The sequence below is a fragment of the Pseudorca crassidens genome, chromosome 13 (genome assembly GCF_039906515.1).
Source record: "Pseudorca crassidens isolate mPseCra1 chromosome 13, mPseCra1.hap1, whole genome shotgun sequence".
NCBI classification, from domain to species: domain Eukaryota; kingdom Metazoa; phylum Chordata; class Mammalia; order Artiodactyla; family Delphinidae; genus Pseudorca; species Pseudorca crassidens.
The window spans coordinates 47,622,747-47,644,127 of record NC_090308.1 but is presented as its reverse complement, the minus strand read 5'-3'; the positions used below and the strand labels follow the sequence as shown (position 1 = coordinate 47,644,127).

Here is a 21,381-nt window from a genome sequence, read left to right as displayed (position 1 = left end):
AGAGAAGGAGTGGCAATTACATTAAAACTGATTCTGCTACTTTGTGTCATAGTTCCTAATTTGAAAAACATTACAGGGCCAAGAGACTGGATTTAAAAAGAGGAAATTAATTGATTTCACAATTCAGGCAATGGTTGGGATCCTGAAAAGTCATAATAAGAAAAATATTTAAAGTAAAAGTTCTCTGAAAAGAATGTTGGTAAGGATGTGGAGAGAAGGGAACCACTCCTGCACTGTTGGTGGGAATGTAAATTGGTGCAGCCATTATGGAGAACAGTATGGAGGTTCCTCAAAAAATTAAAAGTAGAACAACACATAATCCAGCAATTCCACTTCTGGGTATTTATCTGAAGGAAACAAAAACACTAACTGGAAAAGATATTTGTATCCCCATGTTCACTGCAGCATTATTTATAATAGCCAAGACATGGAAACAAGCTAAGTGTCCACTGATGGATGAATGGATAAAGAAAATGGGGTTCATATACAATGAAATATTATTTAGCCATACAAAAGAAGGTAATCTTGCCGTTTGCAACAACATGAATGGACGCTGAGAGTATTATGCTTAGTGAAGTAAGACAGAGAAAGACAAATACTTTATGATCTCACTTATACGTGGGATCTAAAACAAAAAAAACCCCAAACCCCACTGAACTCATAGATACAGAGAACAGACTGGTGGTTGCCAGAAGCAGGAGGTGGCGGGGGGGAGGGGGGCGGAAATGGGTGAAGGTGGTCAAAGGTACCAACTTCCAGTTATACAATAAGTCTTAGAGATGTAAGGTACAGCATGGTGACTATAGTTAATAATAATATTGTACATTTTAAAGTTGCTAAGAGAGTAGATCTTAAAAGCTCTCATCACAAGAAAAAAATTTTAACTATGTGTGGTGAGGGATGTTAACTAGACTTATTGTGGTCTAAATGATATTGATCATTTTGCAATATTACAAATATTGAATCATTATGTTGTATATTTGAAACTAATATAATGTGTTATATCAATTATATCTCACAAAAAAAGAAAGAAAAAGAGACAATGAACAGCCAGTTGAAAAAGTTGTCAGATATACATGTATGTGTATATACAGCTTTATCATGAACAGTAAATAGTTTAGGAGAAAAATGTGAAGACATAAAATTTTTAATTTATGGAATAAACACATCGGTGACAGTGTTGAGCTGAGACAGAGACATTAACCTACAACTATTAGCTACATTACTCATTCTCTGCATTCTTACAGGAATTCTTGCTTACAAAGTCTTGTCCTTCTCTTTGATAGTCTAGATCTAGCATATTTTATGTGATCTTGGTGGTACTGTCAAATATTTTTGATTGTGTGTTCATTGAAGGAAAGCACACGGCCATAGTCAGTAGTCTATTTGCCTTTAAAGACAGTAGCTTCCATTTTGACTCCACTGGAGCTAACTTGTGACATGTTCACGAGAGACCCTTTCTGTGATGCTGACAGCTTTTTCCACTAATGACTTCATAAATAAGTTAACATTATTAAATTGTGATGTTGGCATGTAAAGAAGGGCCAAATGCAAGCTTGCAGTCATTAACCTCAGAATATCTGAGAAGTCCAGGGTCAAGGAGGCAGATGTTGCTTGGCATTCAGTTTTCAACATGTTAGGTAGTAGCGTACTTCCTGGCAGAACTCCACTCCTCAACTTCTACTGCCAGATCAAAACCCCCAAATTCTTATTCTAAGGTTAGGATATATATATATATATACACATACACACACACACACATATATATATATATATATATTTTTTTGGCGGTACGCGGGCCTCTCACTGCTGTGGCCTCTCCTGTTGTGGAGCGCAGGCTCCAGACGCGCAGGCTCAGCGGCCATGGCTCACGGGCCCATGAGGGATGTGGGATCTTCCCGGACCGGGGCACGAACTCGTGTCCCCTGCATCAGCAGATGGACTCCCAACCACTGCACCACTAGGGAAGCCCTAGATTCATGTTGTTTTGCATGTGGACGTCCAGTTATTCCAGCGCCATTTGTTGAAAACACTGTCTTTGCTCTACTGTATTGCCTTTGCTCCTCTGATAAAGATCAGTTGACTATATTTATGTGGGTCTATTTTTGGAATCTCTATTCTGTTCCATTGATCTGCTTGTCTATTCTTTTGCCAATACTGCACTGCCTTGACTACTGTAGCTTTACAGTAAGTCAGTCCTCTGACTTTGTTCTTCTGTAATACTATGTTGGCTATTCTTGAGTCTTTTACCTCTTCATGTAAACTTTTTTTTTTTGGCCGAGTAGCTTGTGGGATCTCAGTTCCCCAACCAGGGATTGAACCCAGGCTACAACAGTGAAAGCCCCAAATCCTAACCACTAGGCCACCAGGGAATTCCCATTCATGTAAACTTTAGAATCAGTCTGTCAATATCAAAAAAATAACTTGCTGGGATTTTGACTGTGATTGCATTGAATCTGTATGTCAATTTGGGATGAACTAACATCTTGACAATACTGAGTCATCTTAACCATGAACGTGGAATATCTTTCCATTTATTTAGTTCTTTGATTTCTTTCATCAGTGTTTCGGGATTTTCCTCATATAGATCTGGTACATATTTTGTTAGGTTTATACCGAAGTATTTCATTTTGGGGGGTGCTAATATAAATGGTATTGTGTTTTTAATTTCAAATTCCACTTGTTCATTGCTGGTATACACTGTGTATTAACCTTGTATCCTGCAGCTCTGCTACATGATCGCTTATTAGTTCCAGGAGGGTTTTTTTGTGCATCATTTTTTTGGGATTTTCTACATAGAGGATTATGTCATCTGGAAACAAAGACAGTTTTACCTTCCTTTCCAATCTGCATACCTTTTTTTTTTTAAAGGTTTATTATTTATTGTATTGGCCGCATGGCACAGCACGTGGGATCATAGTGCCCCAACCAAGGATCGAACTTGCACCCCCTACATTGGAATTGTGGAGTCTTAACCACTGGACCGCCAGGGAAGTCTCCCAATCTGCATACCTTTTATTTCCTTTTGCCTGTTTTATTGCATTAGCCAGGACTTCTAGTATGATGGTGAAAAACAGTGATGAGTTGGGACATCCTTGTCTTGTTCTTGACCTTAGTGAGAAAGCTTCAAGTTTCTCATAGTTAAGTATAACGTGAGCCGTAGGTTTTTTGGTGGATATTCTCCATCAAACTGACAAAGTTCTCCTCTATTCCTAGTCTCCTGTGAGTTTGTATCATGAATGGGTTTTGGGTTTTGTTAAGTGCCTTTTCTGTATGTTAACATGATCATGTGATTTTTCTTACTTAACCTGAATGTGATATGATGGCTCTCAGCTGGTTTTTCAGTGTTGAACCAACCTTGCATACTTCGAATAAATCTCACTTGGTTGTGGTGTACAACTGTTTTTATACATTTTTGGATCTGATTTGCTAATATTCATTGAGGATTTTTACATCTATGTTCATGAGAGACATTGATATGTAGTTTTCTTATAATGTCTTTGTCTGGTTTTGGTATTAGGGTAATTAGAATGAGTTAGAAAGTACTCCTTCTGCTTGCATCTTCTGAAAGAGACTGTAGAGAGATGGTATAATTCTTCCATAAATGTTTGGTAGAATTTAACAGTGAACCCGTCTGGGTCTGATGCTTTCTGTTTTAGAAGGCTATTAATTAATGATTCAATTTCTTTGATATAGGCCTACTCAGACTGCCTATTTCTTCTTGTACAAGTTTTGGCAGATTATGTCTTTCAAGTAATTGGTTCACTCCATCTAGGTTATCAAATTTGTGTGCATAATATTCTTTTATTATCCTTTTAATGTCCATGGAAACTGAAGTGATATCCCCTCTTTTGTTTCTGATATTTGCAATTTGTGTACTCTTTTCTTTTTTTTTCTTTTCCTAGTTAGGCTGGCTAGAGATTTATTGATTTTATTGATCTTTTCAAAAGACCAGCTTTGGGGTTCTTTGAAAACATGAAATCAATTGAGAAAATCAATTTCACTGATTTCTGCTGTAATTTTTATTACTTCTTTTCTTCTGCTTGCTTTGGATTTAATTTGTTCTTTTTCTGGTTTCCTAAGGTAAAAGCTTACTTGATGATTGTTTTTAGGTCTTTTTCCCACTAATATATGCATTCAATCTATAAATTTCCTAAGTACTGTTTTTGCTGACTTCCACAAATTGTGATAAGCTGTGTTTTCATTTTCATTTAGTTCAAAATATTTAAAAACTTCTCTTGAGATTTTTTTTCTTCGACCCATGTGTTATTTAGAAATATGCTGCTTAATCTTTAAGTATTTGGGGGATTTTCCAGCTATCTTTCTGTTACTGATTTCTAGTTTAATTCCATTGTGATCTGAAAGCAGATATTGTATGATTTATTCTTTTAAAGTTGTTAAAGTGCTTTATGGCCCAGAATGTGGTCTATCTTGGTGCATGTTCCATGTGAGCTTGAGAAGAATATGTATTCAGCTGTTGTTGGATGAAGTAGTCTATAAATGTCCATTATATCCAGTTGATTATGTTGTTCAACTATGTCCTTCCTGATTTTATTTTCTATGTGTTGCCTTTGTTTTTGTTCCTATTTTTATTTTCCACTCTTACTGCCTTTTGTGGTTTTGACTGTTTTATATGATTCTTTTTTCTCTCCTTCTTACACATTAGTTGTATTTTTTTTTAACTTTTTATAGTGGTTGCCCCAAATTTTGCAATATTTATATTTACTTAAAATATACCACTTTCAAAACACTATACCACTTCATAGGTAGTGTGGGTACTTTATAATAAAATAATCCTAATCCCTTCCTCCCATTCCTTGTACCATTTGTTATTCATTTTACTTATATATACATGTATATAAACATAATCAAATACACTGTTGCTATTATTATTTTGAACAAATTGTTAATTGTTAGATCAATTAAGAATAAGAAAAATAAAAGTGTTTATTTTACCTTTACTTATTTCTTCTCTGATGCTCTTCCATTCTTTTGTATTGATATAGGTTTCTGACCTATTATCATTTTCCTTCTCACTGAAGAGTTTCTTTTAGCATTTCTTGCAAGGCAGGTCTACTGCCAACAGATTCCCTCAATTTTTGAGGAAAATCTTAATTTCTCCTTCACTTTTGAATGATAATTTTGTAGGGTACAGATTTCTAGTTGAAGAGTTTTATCTCTTAACACTTTAAATAGTTTACTCCATTTTCTTCTTGCTTGCGTGGTTTCTAAGGAAAAGTTGGATATAATTCTTACCTTTGCTTCTCTATAAGCAAGGTGTTTTTTCCCTCTGGCTTCTTTCAGGATTTTTAATTTAGTGTTGATTTTCTGCAGTATCTAGAAACCTAGAAAATGATGTCCCTAGGTTTAGTTTTTTGGGCATTTATTCTGTTTGGTGTTCTCTGAACTTCCTCGATCTGTGGTTTGGTGCCTGACGTTAATTTGGGGAAATTCTCAGTCATTATTGTTTCAGTATTGTTTCAGTATGTCTTCTGTTCCTTTCTCTCTTCTTCTGGAATTCCTATTACATGTATGTTACACCTTCTGTAGTTGTCCCAGTTTTAGGATATCTCTTTTTTCAGTCTTTTTTTCTCTTTGTTTTTCAGTTTTAGCAGTTTCTACTAAGATTTCCTCAAGCTCTGAGATTCTTTTCTTAGCCATGTTCAGCATAGTAGTCAGAGGCATTCTTGATTTCTGTTACAGGATTTTTGATTTCCAGCACTTCTTTTTGGTTCTTTCTTAGAATTTCCACCTCTCTGCTTACACTGCCCATCTGTTCTTGCATGCTGTCTACTTTAGCTACTGGAGGGAGCTCTTAGCATCCTAATCATAGTTTTAGATTTGCAGTCTGACAAACTCCAACATCCCTGCCTTATCTGAGTCTGGTTCTGATGCTTTCTCTGTCTCTTCAAACTGTTTTTTGGCTTTTAGTAAGTCTTGCAATTTTTTTTTGATAGCCAGACATGATGTATTGGGTAAACGGAACTGCTATAAATAGGCCTTTAGTAATGTGGTGGTAAGGTGTCGGGGGAGGGGAAGGGCGCCTTAGTCCTACGAGTAGGTCTCAGTCTTTCAGTGAACTGTGCCTCTGGACTGTAGACTTCACATGTGATTTTCAGTTTTTCACCCCACTTTGGTGGGACAGGATGACTAGAGTGGGCTGCAGTATTTTTTTTCCATGTAGAAGGCTACAGCAGTTGGAGCTGGATATTTCCCTTTCTCCAGGTCAGTTAGGCTCTGATAAAACTCCATCAGGTTAAGCTCTGGTTAAATAGTTTCTCCTGAGGGCAGACTCTGTTAAAAACGGAATGCTCTGGTGTATTTCAAAATGGTTCTTTTCCTCTCTCTGTGCCAGAAGCACAAGGGAATTTTTTTTCTGATATTCACTGTTAGAACCTGGTTGAGCTCCTAGAGGTAAAATTCACAAAAGTATGGGGACCCTGATGACTGGGTCCTTTGGAGTTTTTATCACTCAGATTTGTCCACCCTGAGCCTCCAGCGATTCATCATTTATAGTTCGGTTTTCCCTACCATGGCACTGGTTCTCACAGAGATCTGTGCTCTTGATTTCTGCTCTGGTAAGTTGTGACTCTCTGTATACACTTGTTGGTCTCTTCAGTTTTGGGGGCAGCAGTTTACCCTGTGACTTCACCTCTCTGACAGATCTAAGAAGAGTTGTTGATTTTTCTGTCTGTTCAGCTTACTTAGTGTGAGGACAGAGTAGAGACTTGCAGTTTCTTACATGTTGGACATGAAGTCCCTTGCACAGGTTTTTGGAGTTTACTTTGCCTACTGTGAGCTCTGTGGGAACTTGATTCTTCCACTGCTTTTCCCTTATTGAACTACTGCAAATATGGTATACCACAATGCTCTAGCCTTCATCTGGCATGAAAAGATCATCAAGCAAACAAGCTTACTCTGTTCCTTTCCCGACCATTAGTAAATTATTATATTACTCTGTCATACTATACTGTATTCATGTCAAATTAACACCCTAATTTAGTAAATAACAAGAAATCAGTCTTGTTTAATGAAAAGTGTCTTTTAATTGCAACTACCACTGCAAAAGAAAGGTTCTGCTTTGTATCTACTGGTACACTAGTAAATATGGAATGATTGCTTTTATTCTGACATTTGGAGAAGACAACTGAACTATCATCAGACCTCTATCAACACATTAAAAGGAATTATTTAGTACCAATGTTACTGTAAACAATGTTGTAAAGGCGGCACTGAAATCTCATGTCAGTAATTGGTTACAATAGGGTCATCCAGATTATGCAGAAATATGTGTATGCTAATTTCTAAAATTATCATTGAACAAAACACAGAGAGTTCTCAGAGAAAACGCACAAATTCCTAAGAATATGTATATATCAATATATAAGTCCTGGTTTGAGAAAAACTGATCCTATGTTATGGAAATGAAACCATTTTGTCTAAAGTTTCAAAACAAAATGGTTTAATGAATAGGCATTCATTTAATGCTGCTTTAGTCTCTTTTGAAAAAAACTATAGACTTTTATCACTTACCTCAATGCATGGCATCCTCCCAGAAAAATTAGCAGCTGTGTAGCCAAATGTGACATTTGCTATCAGCTTAAGTCCTAGCTGACGTGCATCGAGCATTCGTGAAAGGGCTCTGTCTTGCTTGTAAGCCTTCATCGACTGCTTCACCATCAGTCTAGTCTTCAGAATCTCTTCGAGCATTCTTGGTAGCACACCCTTTCTTACTGAAGGCTATCATAAAGGAAAAAAAGAATGTTTAAATCCCTTAAACATTATAGATTTAGACAATTAAGAAGGAAGCACAAAGTATAACAATGGCCAACTGTCATGAATTGAAACATACGAACAATAGCGTGGCCACAGGACGAGCGGCCATCAATATAAAATCATCACATTTTCTTTCTTTTGAAGAGGACTTTTCTCCTAAAACGTTCCTGTAATGTTCATAAATCTAATGTAGCACTACTATGTGAGTTCAGAGACCTCCAGGGAGGAGGATGCCAACTAGTACATAAGAGACCATATAATGAGTTCAGAGGGAAATTTTGTTAAAACTCTGATCCAAACCCCCACTCTTTCAGAAAGACACACGGGATTTGTATCACTCATAACAAACCTCAGTTTTTAAAGATCTCATCCTAATGACCCCACACAGTAATCTGCATGGAACTCCATTTATCTACCTTGGAAGAATGAAGAGCTGGGTTGACTCTGCTGACATTCAAACCTGCAGTTCCAGGGACTCTAGGTATTTCAAATCTGATGCTTAGACCACTAAGCCATCCCCTCCGGCCTATATTTATTAGCAATCTGGAAGAGGGGATGAATAGTGAGGTGATAAAATTTGTTGATGCCAAAAAAAAAAAATCATTTGTATTAATCAAGACTAGGGAGAATTTATGAGAACTCCACTAGGAATGAAAACCACAAAACAGTATTAACTCTGAAGATGATTCACAGACACGTGCAAGGTAATGCATGTTGGACTGAACAATTAAAACCTCAGGAATAGGATAATCACACTCCTGAATATTAAAAAATCTAGTTTTCATTAAGCTTTACACATTGGGTCAAAATGTAGATGCAAGTTCTTAAAATGCTGTTAAAGGGAGATAAAATAATAAGCTGCTAGATATGTGACAATGAAAACATATTGTAACCTCTAATTCATTCTGTGTACCTTCTGAAGCAGCCATAATGTTTATATTAAGACATAATATATGTTATTATGTTAAAATGTAATATTTTCCAAAATGTAATATATCATGAACTCACTTGGTAAAAATTTTCCTCATATCTAAATGGCTAATTTTATAGTACTCTTTAAACACAGCATCCTCTTACTGGTAGAGAACGATGATACTTTTGCTAAGTACACCAGAATGAATTTGAGGGCTAGCGGGGTCCATGCTACCACCACCAACCACCCTACCATCCCACGATTCTAGTACAGACTCACTGCTAAGGAAACAGAAAAGAAAGGAATGAAGTTGGCATATGAGAGGCAATATAATCTTCTCCTAGATCTCTTCCTATTTGTCTTTATTCATTTATGAGGCTTTTTTAGTTTCTTTTGAGGGGAGACAAAGGAGAGAAAAAAGGGACTCTGTTATTAGTTTGGGTATCTTCTTAAAAAATACAATCAATAAATACATTAGAATATCATTATTTCTAAGGCAGTCTTAATTTAAAGTATATAAAACAATTAGTAAAGTATACACATTAAGGCAATTTTAATCTTTATAAGTTAACATTGTTGTGATCATAAAATAGCTACTTAAGCCTGCCAGATTCTAATAAAGGGCAGAAGGTATATAGGCACATTTATTTCTTGCAATAGTTCATTAAAAGCTAAAATCTTATAATTAAAAGATTTTAAACCTAAATTCATGCAGAACAAGATTACTATTTTTTTTTAAATGATTTAAAAAATTTCTTGGAAGATTCCCTATATCTTTGACTTTCTGAGATAAGATATTGAAGCAAACTTTTTTTTTTTTTGGTATTATATGCCAACAACATCTAAACGATCAGCTCTCCAAAGGTTAAGCCACAGTTGATACCTTTCATTTCTAAAAGAGTATTACCTTGACAAAAGCTATTCCATTGGGGGACACTGTGATATCGTGCCTAATTTGGTAAAGTAAATCTGGAGGTACTCTTAGAGAGGTACAGCCAAATTTGAACTCATCATACCTGTTAAGAAAAAAAAAAAATTAAGCAAATACTTTCTCAAATCATAGAACAGAGATTCTAGGCAATTTTAGGAATCTTTCTAATTCTATTGGAAACTCATTTTTAAACATCTAAACATGAATTAATATACTTAGTAATATGTTTAGTTACCAAAAAGCAGTTTTTCAAATATTAGAAACATTTCTTAAATAGCACTATCCTAAAGTACATGGGAAAAATCTATACTAAAATACCAAATTTCAGCTCAACATATGACTACCTTACACTAAGTTCCCTGAAGAAAAATTTAAGCCTTAAGTAAAAAGACTGCAACTAACTTTTCCAAATTCCTGTTCTTACTAAAAAGACAGAATTACCAATACAATTTCCATAAAAGCTTTCTATAAGGAGTGAATATACTTCAGACTAAAACTATAACACTTGGTTTTAAATACACAGAAATCATTTTAAAGGAAGACTGTATATTTCTTATGAGAAAAAATTTGGTTGACATGAAAAAATAAAATGTAACATTTGGCAATTTAACTTTTTTTTAGAAAACGAACTATTTCTAAGGAAAGTCAAGAGGAGGTCATAGCCGAAGTTATAAGACCATAATCCTCAAACTGTTCCACTGAAAAGTGATTTATACCAACAAATTAAATATAACTCTTATTTAAAAAGAGACCATAGATATACACAAAGATGGAACAGATAAATTGGCTGATCGTATTCACAGTCTTCTTCATATGAGTTATTCATCCATGATGCTCAATCAGTCATATGGTGATCCATGTTAATTAATTAGTAAGGTAACTACAAAGAGCGGACTAGATGTGCTACAGCCCATTCATCTTGCTCGTAAGGGCAGTCTCATGTGCAAAGAGGCACTCAAAGAAAGTCTAATTTTAGTAAGAAATACAAAGTACAACAAAGTAATTGTAAATATGAAAAAAAACTTACTTCCCCAAGTTTTCCACATGGCCAAGGCAGGTGGAGAAACAGTAGTTGTATGCAATCACAATAGAAGGATACAGTGACTGGAAATCCAAAACGAGAACAGAGTTGCTATAGAAACGAGATTCAGGCTCCATAATTAGAGGAACACACTGTGGAGCTCTCATCTGGGATCTTTGCTGTACACTAGGTGTCACAGGAATATAGTTCATTGGTTTAGCAATACGCAACATCATTGATTCCACACGGTACTGCAGGCAGAGAGGTAGAAGTAGGGAGAGAAGAAGAAACTTAAATACAAATATACTGGTCTTTTGAATATGTGAAAATCATTTGGGGGATGTTTTACTCTTCAAAATACGGCTGGAAGACTTTTCTTACAACACAGTTACATAATGTTGGTTATTTAATCGGCTTTCAGGTATCAGAAGGGAACCCTTCATAAGTCCTTTTCCTATTCCCATAACTTTTATAAAAACTGCAAAATACGTCAGATAACTTACACAATAAATTATTTTTGAAAAGACAGACACAATTAGATTTCTTTTAATATTTAAAGATAGCAATATCATAATAAACAGATGTAGAAGAGACAGTTGTACAATTTGACAATTTCATTTAAAAAGTTGGCCAATAATCTTTGACAAATTTGGGAAAATTAGAGAATGGGGGTCAGGACACTTGAGATGGGTAAATGTTATCTCAATTTCCCAAGAAGGAACACAAGATTCCAAAACTGAAAGGTAGTCAGGTTAATACTGGTCCCTCACAAAAATTAATCAAGCAATTACTGATTGTTTATAATAACTGCTATAAAGCAGACGGTTTATAGTTTAGAAAAAGAAAGCACTCACAAGAACCAGCATGGGTTCACTGAAGTATTCTCATGTAGTTTTAAAGTATCTTTGCCTTTTATTATGAGCCAGATCAAATAGTTTTTAAAACTTGTGGGAGTATAAATAAGTAAAATAAATAGCTTTATAAGCTATTTAATAATAGCAATAAAATTAAATACAGCAACAGGTAATGCCAAAGTAGTTAGCGCTCTAGTTTTGCTATATATACTGAATTGGTAGATTGGGGGAATGTTACAGATATAAAATAATTAAAATAATTAAAATAAAAGATTTTATGAGGTTAAGGAAACTAAGCGATTTAATGTAGTATCCTGGATGGCTAGCACAGTGTTTATTTAACACACTAGAAGTATTCAAATAAACACTTGTGGAATAAAAGCATGAAACCATTTTCAGCAAGGCATTTAAACAAAAATCTTTCATTATATCCTTGGGAAACTAGTTAGAAAGAGATGAGTTAAATGGCTTCCAAGCTCCCATTTTTCTTTAACATTAAAAAAAAGTGATACAGCCCACTTATGTTGATTCCCAAATCCTCCTCCTTTTTTTTATATTAAAGTTATCTGCTGGGAGTTGGAACAGCCAAAAGTAGGAATGTAAAACAAAAGAGAGGTAGACTTTCTTTGCCGCATCCCCAGTTCTGAGCGGCCTTTCAAGTCATCCCTAATCACACTGACAGTATTCAGGAACATAATACCATCCTCAAGGGCATAGCCATTTATTTTCTTATTATCATGCAAAACTCAGCAGTGGCCAAAAAGTTGGTGTGGAGAAAAAATAAAAAGCGGAGCTGTAACAAAGTTAAAAAAAAAAAAGCAGAGCTATTAAGTGGATTAAAGCTTTTCCAGAAAATGAAATTATAAGATTTGATTAACTAGCTACATGTATATATTGGTACCAGAAAGTTGGTACCAGAAAGAAAGTTAAAAAAAACCCAACAAATCACTTCAGACATCTCAAAAGTACATATATCATTCACATAGAACTTTCAGGTGTGCAAGAAAATTGACTTCCTACCTGTGAACCCCTTGTCAGTACATGTAAAAACTGAATGCCAAAAAGTCTAGCCATTTCACTGGTTTTCCCAATCAGGTCCAGCTGTTCTAACATTTGGAGATTTCCACGGACACGGCTAATGTAATGATCAACCATTTTCCATCTGTTAAAAGAGAATCCATGCTATGAATGTTTGAGAAAAATTTGTATACTTGAAACTAGTACTGTTTTCATTATGTCAAAAACTACCTATTAAAAGTGAGGTTATTTACGGAGGGAGTCATGATCGAGCCTTTAGCAAAGTACGTTAAGGAGTTAAACATTAGAAAATTTCAGATATTTCAAGGGCATAAAACCTAGTGAAAACATGTAAAGTTTAAAATAATGCTTGTGATAAGGTGGTAAGACTAAGGATAATTATTTTCAACATTTTGCTTGATTTTACTCTATTTTTATTATAAAAAATTAACACTGTCTCTTAGATGCCACTGCTAATGATGCAATAATTATACAATTATAATTATGCTATTTAAAGGCTTTTAAAAAACATGTAGGCTTTGGGTTATCACTGTTAATACCAGTCTTAAAAAAAGTATGCACTGGTGTCTTATGGAAAGAAACAGAGTAATTTGGTGAAGATTTAGAAAAATCAGGAAAATAATTTTATTTTTTATTATTATTATTATTTTTTGCGGTACGCGGGCCTCTCACTGTTGTGGCCTCTCCAGTTGCGGAGCACAGGCTCCGGACGCGCAGGCTCAGCGGCCATGACTCACGGGCCCAGCTGCTCCGCGGCATGTGGGATCCTCCCGGACTGGGGCACGAACCCGTGTCCCCTGCATCGGCAGGCGGACTCTCAACCACTGTGCCACCAGGGAAGCCCCCATATCACATTTTAATATGTATTTTTTTAAGATCATTCATGTGATCCTTCAATAATACATATAGCCAAATGTAAAGCTTAAGATAATGCATTATGTGTGGATTCAGTTCCTTTAAATATGTTAAGTCCAATTCTCGATTTCACTTGGCAAAAACATACATATCCTAGATAATACCTAATTAGAGGCAGCAAAATATACATTTAGAGCATTCTAGGGTATATAAACAAAACCACCAAATGTAGTTTTCAACGTTAACTTTGATATCAAGTTTCATTTTATTTATTGGTATATAACTTCTCCTAAGCTTCTGTTTCTATAAGGCTTTGATCATAAGCTCAGTGCTTTCTGTGATTTAACTTCACTTCCTTGAGATTCCTTAAAAGAGACTGGAGAATAAGTTGACATGCTCAGAAAGCAGTTTCCCCAAATATATCAAATTGTTTTTAAGGCTAGACTTTCCTATCCTCACCATCATATGGCCTTACAATTCAATAAGCAGAGCTTCATTCATTTCAAACATCAGATACATTAATTTTAGGACTATGTTCTTTATACAGCTATTTTCTAAGCTTATTACTATCCATTTTACCTTTAACCTAAGGAACAGTAGAGATGGGAACTTTCAGTTCTGATTACAGTAGAGTAACTGGTACTAGACTAGCCCTCCTGGATAAAAGAGTCAAGGGAATCGTTTTTGGGCAATGAACAATAGGTAATGTAGGGCCATGCTCCTTGAGAGAAGGGAAACTCATGAGGTGAGCCCCAGCCTGCATGGAGCTAATTTTCTAAACACGGTGCAATGCGCTAAGTCTGAGCAGAGCTGGCTATACTGCTAAGCTGAGGAGGCAGGGATCAGAGTTCAGGCAGCTGCCGCTGGGGTCTGTGGGACACGGCACCTGTGCAAGGGGCAGGCTTAGCATTTAGAAGTAAGGTGGGGCCTCCCTGTGAGTAACTGGCCCAGGGCTATGCTGAAAATGAGCAGGAGGAAACCACATGAGGCTTACTAGAGAGTAGCTGCTCTGGGCTTCAGTTTGGAACAGAACTTGTTAGATAGTGTTGCAGCTGGAGGTCTAGCCATGCCAGAGTGGAGAGACTTCATTACCCCCTTATTAACAACCTGGGCATCCAGCTGAGAGCTCAGAAAAACCACGCCTTAGGAGTAAGGCAGAGTAAAGCCAACTGTAGACCAACCTAAAACCAAGCACTAACAATATGCACATAGAATCTGGAGACTGAGTCTTGTCAAGTTGGAGGGGCTTAGGAAACACTTTGGGCTTTTCAGAAATCCACCTTGACAAAGCACAAAAACCAGGTTTGCACAAGTTCAAGGTGATCAGCCAATCACTGAATTGCCTACTAGGCAAAAATAAACATGCTTCAGAGGAAGATAAAATCCAGAATCTGTACAACAGAACATGAGCAATATCCATTACATAATCATGCAAAGAAACAAAAAAATATGACCCACAGTTAAGAAAAATAGCAGTCAACAGAAACTAATACAGAGATGGCCAGGTGTTGGATATAGTAACAGATAACATATAGGTATGTTCAAAAATCTAAAGAAAAGATATTCAAGAAGTTAAAAGAAAAATGTAATCTTAGTGAGTTAACCAATGGAGAAATCCACCAAATATGGAAACTATCAAAAGAAAGAACCAAATTTGAGAATTCTGGGACTAAAAATAACTGAAATACAAAATTTATTGGTTATTCTTTTTGTTTTTTTTTTTTTTTTGGCCGCACTGTGGGGCATGCGGGATCTTAGTTCCCTGACCAGGGATCAGACCTGTGCCCCCTGCAGAGGAAGTGCAGAGTCCTAACCAATGGACAGCCAGGGAAGTCGCTATTGATTGTTCTTAACAGCAGGTTGGTGATGACAGAAGAAAGTTAGTAAACTTAAAGATAGGTCGTTAGAAAAAAGACTGAAGAAAAATGTACAGAGCCTCAAGGGTCTATGGGACACTGTCAAATAGAATAATATACATAGAGATTATTGAGATCATCAGTAAGTTGAGGTTATAAAAAAATCAGGTGAAATAAATTTCATAGGTAACAAACCCTTAGAAGAACAGATAGGACATATAACCTATTTCATCTTTGGCAGAGAACAGGAGGGAGATGCAACGGCCATAAAAGCAGGTAAGAATGAAATTGTTAATGTGTTAATAAATTCTTAAAGGTCACGTATGGGCTAGCATGACAATTTAGAATCACTGGAAGCCCTAGACACCAGGGAAATCTTTTTCCACGAGCCTCCACCAAGTGCTCACAAGAAAGACTGGGGTCAGGACAGTGCACACAGGAATAAAACCCTGCAACTTCTTCCAACCCTTCTCTTATATGAAGCAAAGCCTTGAGCTACTGTGGGACCAGCAAGAAATTCTCCAATCCTTAGGGTTTATGCAAAGATCCATTATCTCTGGGAAGAGAAGAGATGCAAAAGATGTTTACAGCTGGGAGGGGGTAGTAGTAAAAGCTGCACCCGAGGGAAGGCAGGAAACCTCCCCTGTTCCAACCACGGGCCTTGTACCAAGTAACAAACAGTAGCTGTCTACCACTGGGAAAGGGGCAGGAAACTTTCCCATCATAGATTCCAGGCAAAGAAACACCACTCCTGGGGAAGGAGTGGAAGCATAAGCCATGTTCCTCTGTGGAAGAGTCAGGAAACCTGCTTGGGCCAGGACCTGGCAGTGATACAAAGCAGAAGTCTATCACCACTGTGGGAAGAGCAGGAATGCTGAGAAAGCCTCATCTTCGAGGCCTGGGAGAGCAGGAACTCTCAAAGACTAACTCTGGACCAGGAAAAGTGAGTTAATTCCCCTGCCTCCACTATAAGTCTTACACAGAAAAACAGCAGCAGCAGCCATCCACTCATTAAGCCTGACTTTGCCAAAAAAAAAAAAAAAAAAAAAAAATATATATATATATATATATTGCATACACTGGAAAAAGGAGAACAAATGTTGATTTCTCATCAGAAATAATGAAGGCCAGGAGAAAAGGGAATTTAAAGCAGTGAAAGAAAAATAATTCTCAACCCCAGGATTAGTGAAAATATTCAAAAATAAGGGTGAGATAAAGAAATTTTCAGATAAAGAAAGGCTGAGAGAATTTCTTGCCAGGAGTCTTCCCCAGAAGAACTGCAAAGAAAACGATTTAGCACTTTCTTCAATGAAAATGTATGTTCACACAAAGCCCTGCATACAGCTTAATACATAATAGCTTCAAACCAGAAACAACTCAACTGTCCATCAACAGGTGACTGGATAAATTGTAGTATACTCATACAATTGAATATTATTTAGTAATAAAAATAGGAACAAACTCTGGTTCATGCAACAACGTGGTTGCATCTCAAAAACATGCTGAGTTTCTTGAAAGAAGACAGACACAAAGCGGTAGACTGTAAATAATTCTAATAATACAAAGTTCTAAAACTGACAAAACTAATCTATAGTAATAGAAATTCAATTCATACTTACCTGGGTGGTTAAGGAATAGGTAGATTAACTACAAAGCTATATAAGGGAATTTTCTGGGTGTTAGAAATGTTCTTTATCTTGATTGGGGTAGTGATTACAGGGTGTATACATTTTTCAAAGTCACTGCACAATATACTTTAAACGTGTGCATTTTACTGTATATAAATTATACTCCAACAATACTGATTTTTAAAAAGAGATATTATCCTCTTCAGAGTTATAAAACATTACCTGTATAGATCTGTCTTGTTATCAAACCAATCTGATAAGACTCGAAAAGTAAAGAGAGGAAAACGCTGATGAAGAACATGAAAGCTCACATTTTCAAAGGTGTAGTTAGTTAGAGCCACCTAAGGAAAGAAAAGGAAAACTCCATTATAATAATGCTCATACTTACATGCAAATGGGTTCTAAAAAATCCTAAATATTATTTCTAACTTTTCATAGTAGATATGAAAGCTACTTGTAAAAATGATTCGTGTTACAACTGAATCATAATTAATTTAAAACTATGTATATATAGCCTACTGGACAGAAATGTTTGTAATAAATTAATATTTAATTAGAAAAATAATCAGACCTGAAGAGGTTCAACTTGTTCATATAATACTTACTTTATAGATCCCAGTTCTTATCACTTCTGTTTATACTCTATGCCAATACAAATACTGAAAAACAAGCACTGTCAAGCAAGTTAATTTTTTGTTCTTTCCGTACTTACTTTTTGATCCTGGATGACATGCTGATTAACAGGCTCCCACAGATTCGAGGATGAGTTATCTAGTTAAAGGCAGGCATTCATCCTGCTCCCAAAAATTACATCAGTACTAAGACCCGATATATGGACATTATAGAGTCAATTTCATTCCGAAAGCAAAAGATTAAAAAGAAATGACAGCATGTTTCCCATCTTCAAAATATGTAGGTGAAAGCTGTGTTACTGGGAGAAGAATACTGAAAAAGTGTCCAAATTCATAAAACATACCTCTAGCTAGATGATCTCTCAGAAATACCTACAAGACACAAGCAGTCTAAACAATGGCAGGTATTTCAGTGTAAAATGGAAATTAAGGAACCAGCAGTCACCATTCTTAGGTCAGCTCGAGGTTCTGAGGAATAGTTCAAACAGCACTTCACATTTGTATATTACAATTTTAAAATATATTCTTTTCCACTTCTACAATCCAGCAAGTACAAAACAGGGATTGAATGTTAAGCTCATCTCAGTGCAGTGACCCCCAAAAAACTGGTCTTCTTTATCTACAATTTCTATCAGTCTCCAGAACAACAGCATCAGAATGTGGCATACTTCGGAGTATGTGTATGTACTTACACTTAGAGACACACACACACACACACACACACACACATACACACACAGACTTTTAAACTTTGGAATGAAGCTATCTATTCTAAAGTCACCAGTATAAAACAGGTACTAACCCATTATGGGGGTAAATGGAAGTAAATTACCATTTCTTTTACAAAAATCAGTATTGCCCTGGAGTACTTCTCTCAAAAATAAATAACTCATTTTATTATAAAATTCCCATATTTGAATGACTCTTCTACATGCTAGTGAATATTTTAATTTAGTTTAAAATTTTTTTCTATTTAGTTTCATAGAAAATTGAACCAAATATCTGATCTCAGGTAGTTACATGATTACCTAATAAAGAGAATAGCACTTCAGACCAAACCTAAACTTCTGCTAGAGTATATATCGTCATTAAAAACAATCAAAAAAATCTCTACAGAAAAGATCACCATGTTGTCCTGCAGCTCTCTCATTATGGGAAAACTTGAAGTTTGCTATGTAAGTTGACCTATAAGGATTAACTAGGGGATTCTGTGATCTCAAACTAAAATTTTAGAAATTGGTCCCCAATATCTGAGGCAGATGGCAGACCTATGTTCTGAGTTGATTTTATTTCAAATAGAACTATGTCATAAATTGGATTAAGACTAAAATATTATGACCTTATAGCACCCACTCTACTTTGGATCTTCTTAGTGTCACAGAAGCATGAAAATGGTCACCTATAATCCCAGCTGTGAGTAAAATTAAAGGAAGGAAACATGAACTCTAAAATTAAGATGATCCACCTTTAGAATGTTCCAATCTTTAGAGTGATTTACTCCATAAGTTGACAGTGAATCTAAAACTATGAATTAGGAGTTTGTTACTTGTTTTAGAAGGCAATCTGAGTAAGTTAAACATTGGAAAAATGTACTATGTAGATCAAAGTCAGAATTGATAGAGGAAGAAAGTGTTATAGTCCTTGGCCGTTTATTTTACTGATAAAGGAATCAGCGGATAGAGGTATGGTTACACTTTTCCATTCACAGAGTCAATGTGCAGTACCCAATGGTTAGTCACTTCAGAAACAAATTATTCAGAATGGGGAGAGGCAATCAGAGAATTAGTGCAAGGGAACTGAGAAAAGTGGAAGGAGACCATAAGGAAGCACCTGTGCCCTATTACCCTGTATCACCTTATTCCTGCAGTTGTTCATCATTTCCCCTGTCTTCAATTAAAAATTTTGGTTGACATAAACTTTCTATAGAAAAATACACAAATTTAAAGTGAACAACTCATGAATTTTTATGTATACATCCATGTAACCACCATGCATATGAAGAAATTTTTAGGACACTGGAAGGCTCCCTTGTGCCCTTTCCCACTCAATACTCACCAAAGTTACAGATTAGTCTTGCCTATTTTTAAACTTCATATAAATGGAAACATTTAATATGTACTATTATTTATCTGGTTTCTTTTGGTCAACATTATGTTTGAGATTCATCTATTGTTCAACGTGGCAATATTTCATTCTTTTTCATTGCCATGTGGTATTTTTTGTTTCAGCTGCTTACTCTGCACCCTAATACACACCAATTATTGGTGACAAGTCTATCTCCTTTTCTAGAGTGTTCGACAGCAAGAACATCTCTGTACTTCCTTCCCACTCCCTCCTCACTCTGCACCAAGACTCAACAGCGTTTCCTCTAAATGTATATATCATTTATGTCTCATCTGGCTCTTACATGCGTATGGGGTCAGTGATAGATGCCCTATCAAAGCCATATAATATATATGGGATATGTGTGTATATACATACATACACAGACATATACTCATTTTAAACATGCTCTCTGTTCTCAGAGAGCTTATTTTATATATTTTATTTTATACATGTTTTACCTTATATATGCTTAAAATAAAATATACAAAATAAGACAGAGAGCATGCCCACAATCCTGATTCTTAACCCCATACTAGCTATGAGGCTTTTAGGCAAGTCACTTCTGTGAATGTCAGTTTTCTCATCTTGAATAATACCTCACTACTTTCTTGTCTTACTTATCCTGCAAGTTTGTGAGTATCAGAAGTCAAAAATGACAAGTCTATAAAAGTGCCTTATAAATAAGACAATATATGAATACAAGGGAGCGTATTATTTTACCTAACAGATGCTTATTGACAGACTGATGCTGTAATAGGGAATATTAGAACCAGATTCCAGTGTTCCAAACTGAGATGCAGGCCTACATGCTTGTGTGGAAGCATCTGACCTTCCTAGTGACTCTGTTGGGAGTGTTCTTCACTATCTTATCTGACAACTCCTTCGTAGCATCTGATTCCTCTGTCTGATCCTCAAAATATTTTCATTCACAAAATTGTGCTTGGCTCAATCCTGATCGCTCTCTCCATTCACTTCTTGGTGAGCTCAACCACACTCTCATGTGACTTCCAAGACTGTACCTCTAATCCAGACTCTACCCCACATTTGAGACTTCCCTATTGAAATGTCTGTTGAGTATCTTTCACCTGGATATGACTGATACCTCATGCTCTATATCCTTAATCTTCATTTTCCCACCTAAACATGATCTTAAATCATCTATGCCAGAACCCTGACAATCATTCTTGACACCTCCTCCTCTTCATCTTTTTGTACATCCAATTCTTGTGGATTTACTCTCTAAATTGTTTTGTGAATCGCTATATCACTGTCAGTTTTCATTTGAGCTACTTCAATAATGTTCTCACTGGTTTCCTACCTCTGGTCTTGCCCCCTTCCACACTGCTACCAGAAAATAAGTCTCAGAGGTAATTCACATCAGTGCCTCCATATCACCTTAGCCACTCTGACGATCATACTCCAAGACCTGTGATTACCAGTAATTGTACCCTCTCCATAATCTCATGTAACCCATCCTCCAACCACCGTCTCCTTCCGGGTTACTCCCCCTGGTGCCCTGACCTCTTTGCTCCTAACCTAGCTCAAATTCCACAGTCAGTCATTATAATCCCAACCTTGCACTAACATTCAGTTCCCTGCCCCCTCTTGCTTCCTTTTAATTAATTAAATTTTAGTAAAGCCACAACCCTTTGCTTCTGAGCTGTGCTCAAATCTAACCCTCTGTTACTCTGCACTTATATCTGTGAATTTGAACACAGCTGGCAGGTATCTCTTTAATTTGCTGATGCAAAGCTCAAATGGGCTGTCAATG

General features: G+C 36.1%; 1 protein-coding gene across 4 annotated transcripts in view; it reads right to left on the bottom strand.

Moving 5' to 3' along the window:
• REV3L (REV3 like, DNA directed polymerase zeta catalytic subunit) overlaps positions 1-21,381 on the bottom strand; it is a 245,390-nt gene that overhangs the window by 23,088 nt on the left and 200,921 nt on the right. For all 4 annotated transcript variants that reach the window (XM_067702334.1, XM_067702333.1, XM_067702331.1 and 1 more), the window contains 5 exons: positions 17,095-17,213; positions 12,516-12,657; positions 10,648-10,892; positions 9,597-9,705; positions 7,534-7,740 (listed from right to left, as the gene is read on the bottom strand). In XM_067702334.1, coding sequence (XP_067558435.1) covers positions 7,534-7,740; positions 9,597-9,705; positions 10,648-10,892; positions 12,516-12,657; positions 17,095-17,213 — 822 coding nt within the window. The remainder of the gene's footprint in view (positions 1-7,533; positions 7,741-9,596; positions 9,706-10,647; positions 10,893-12,515; positions 12,658-17,094; positions 17,214-21,381) is intronic.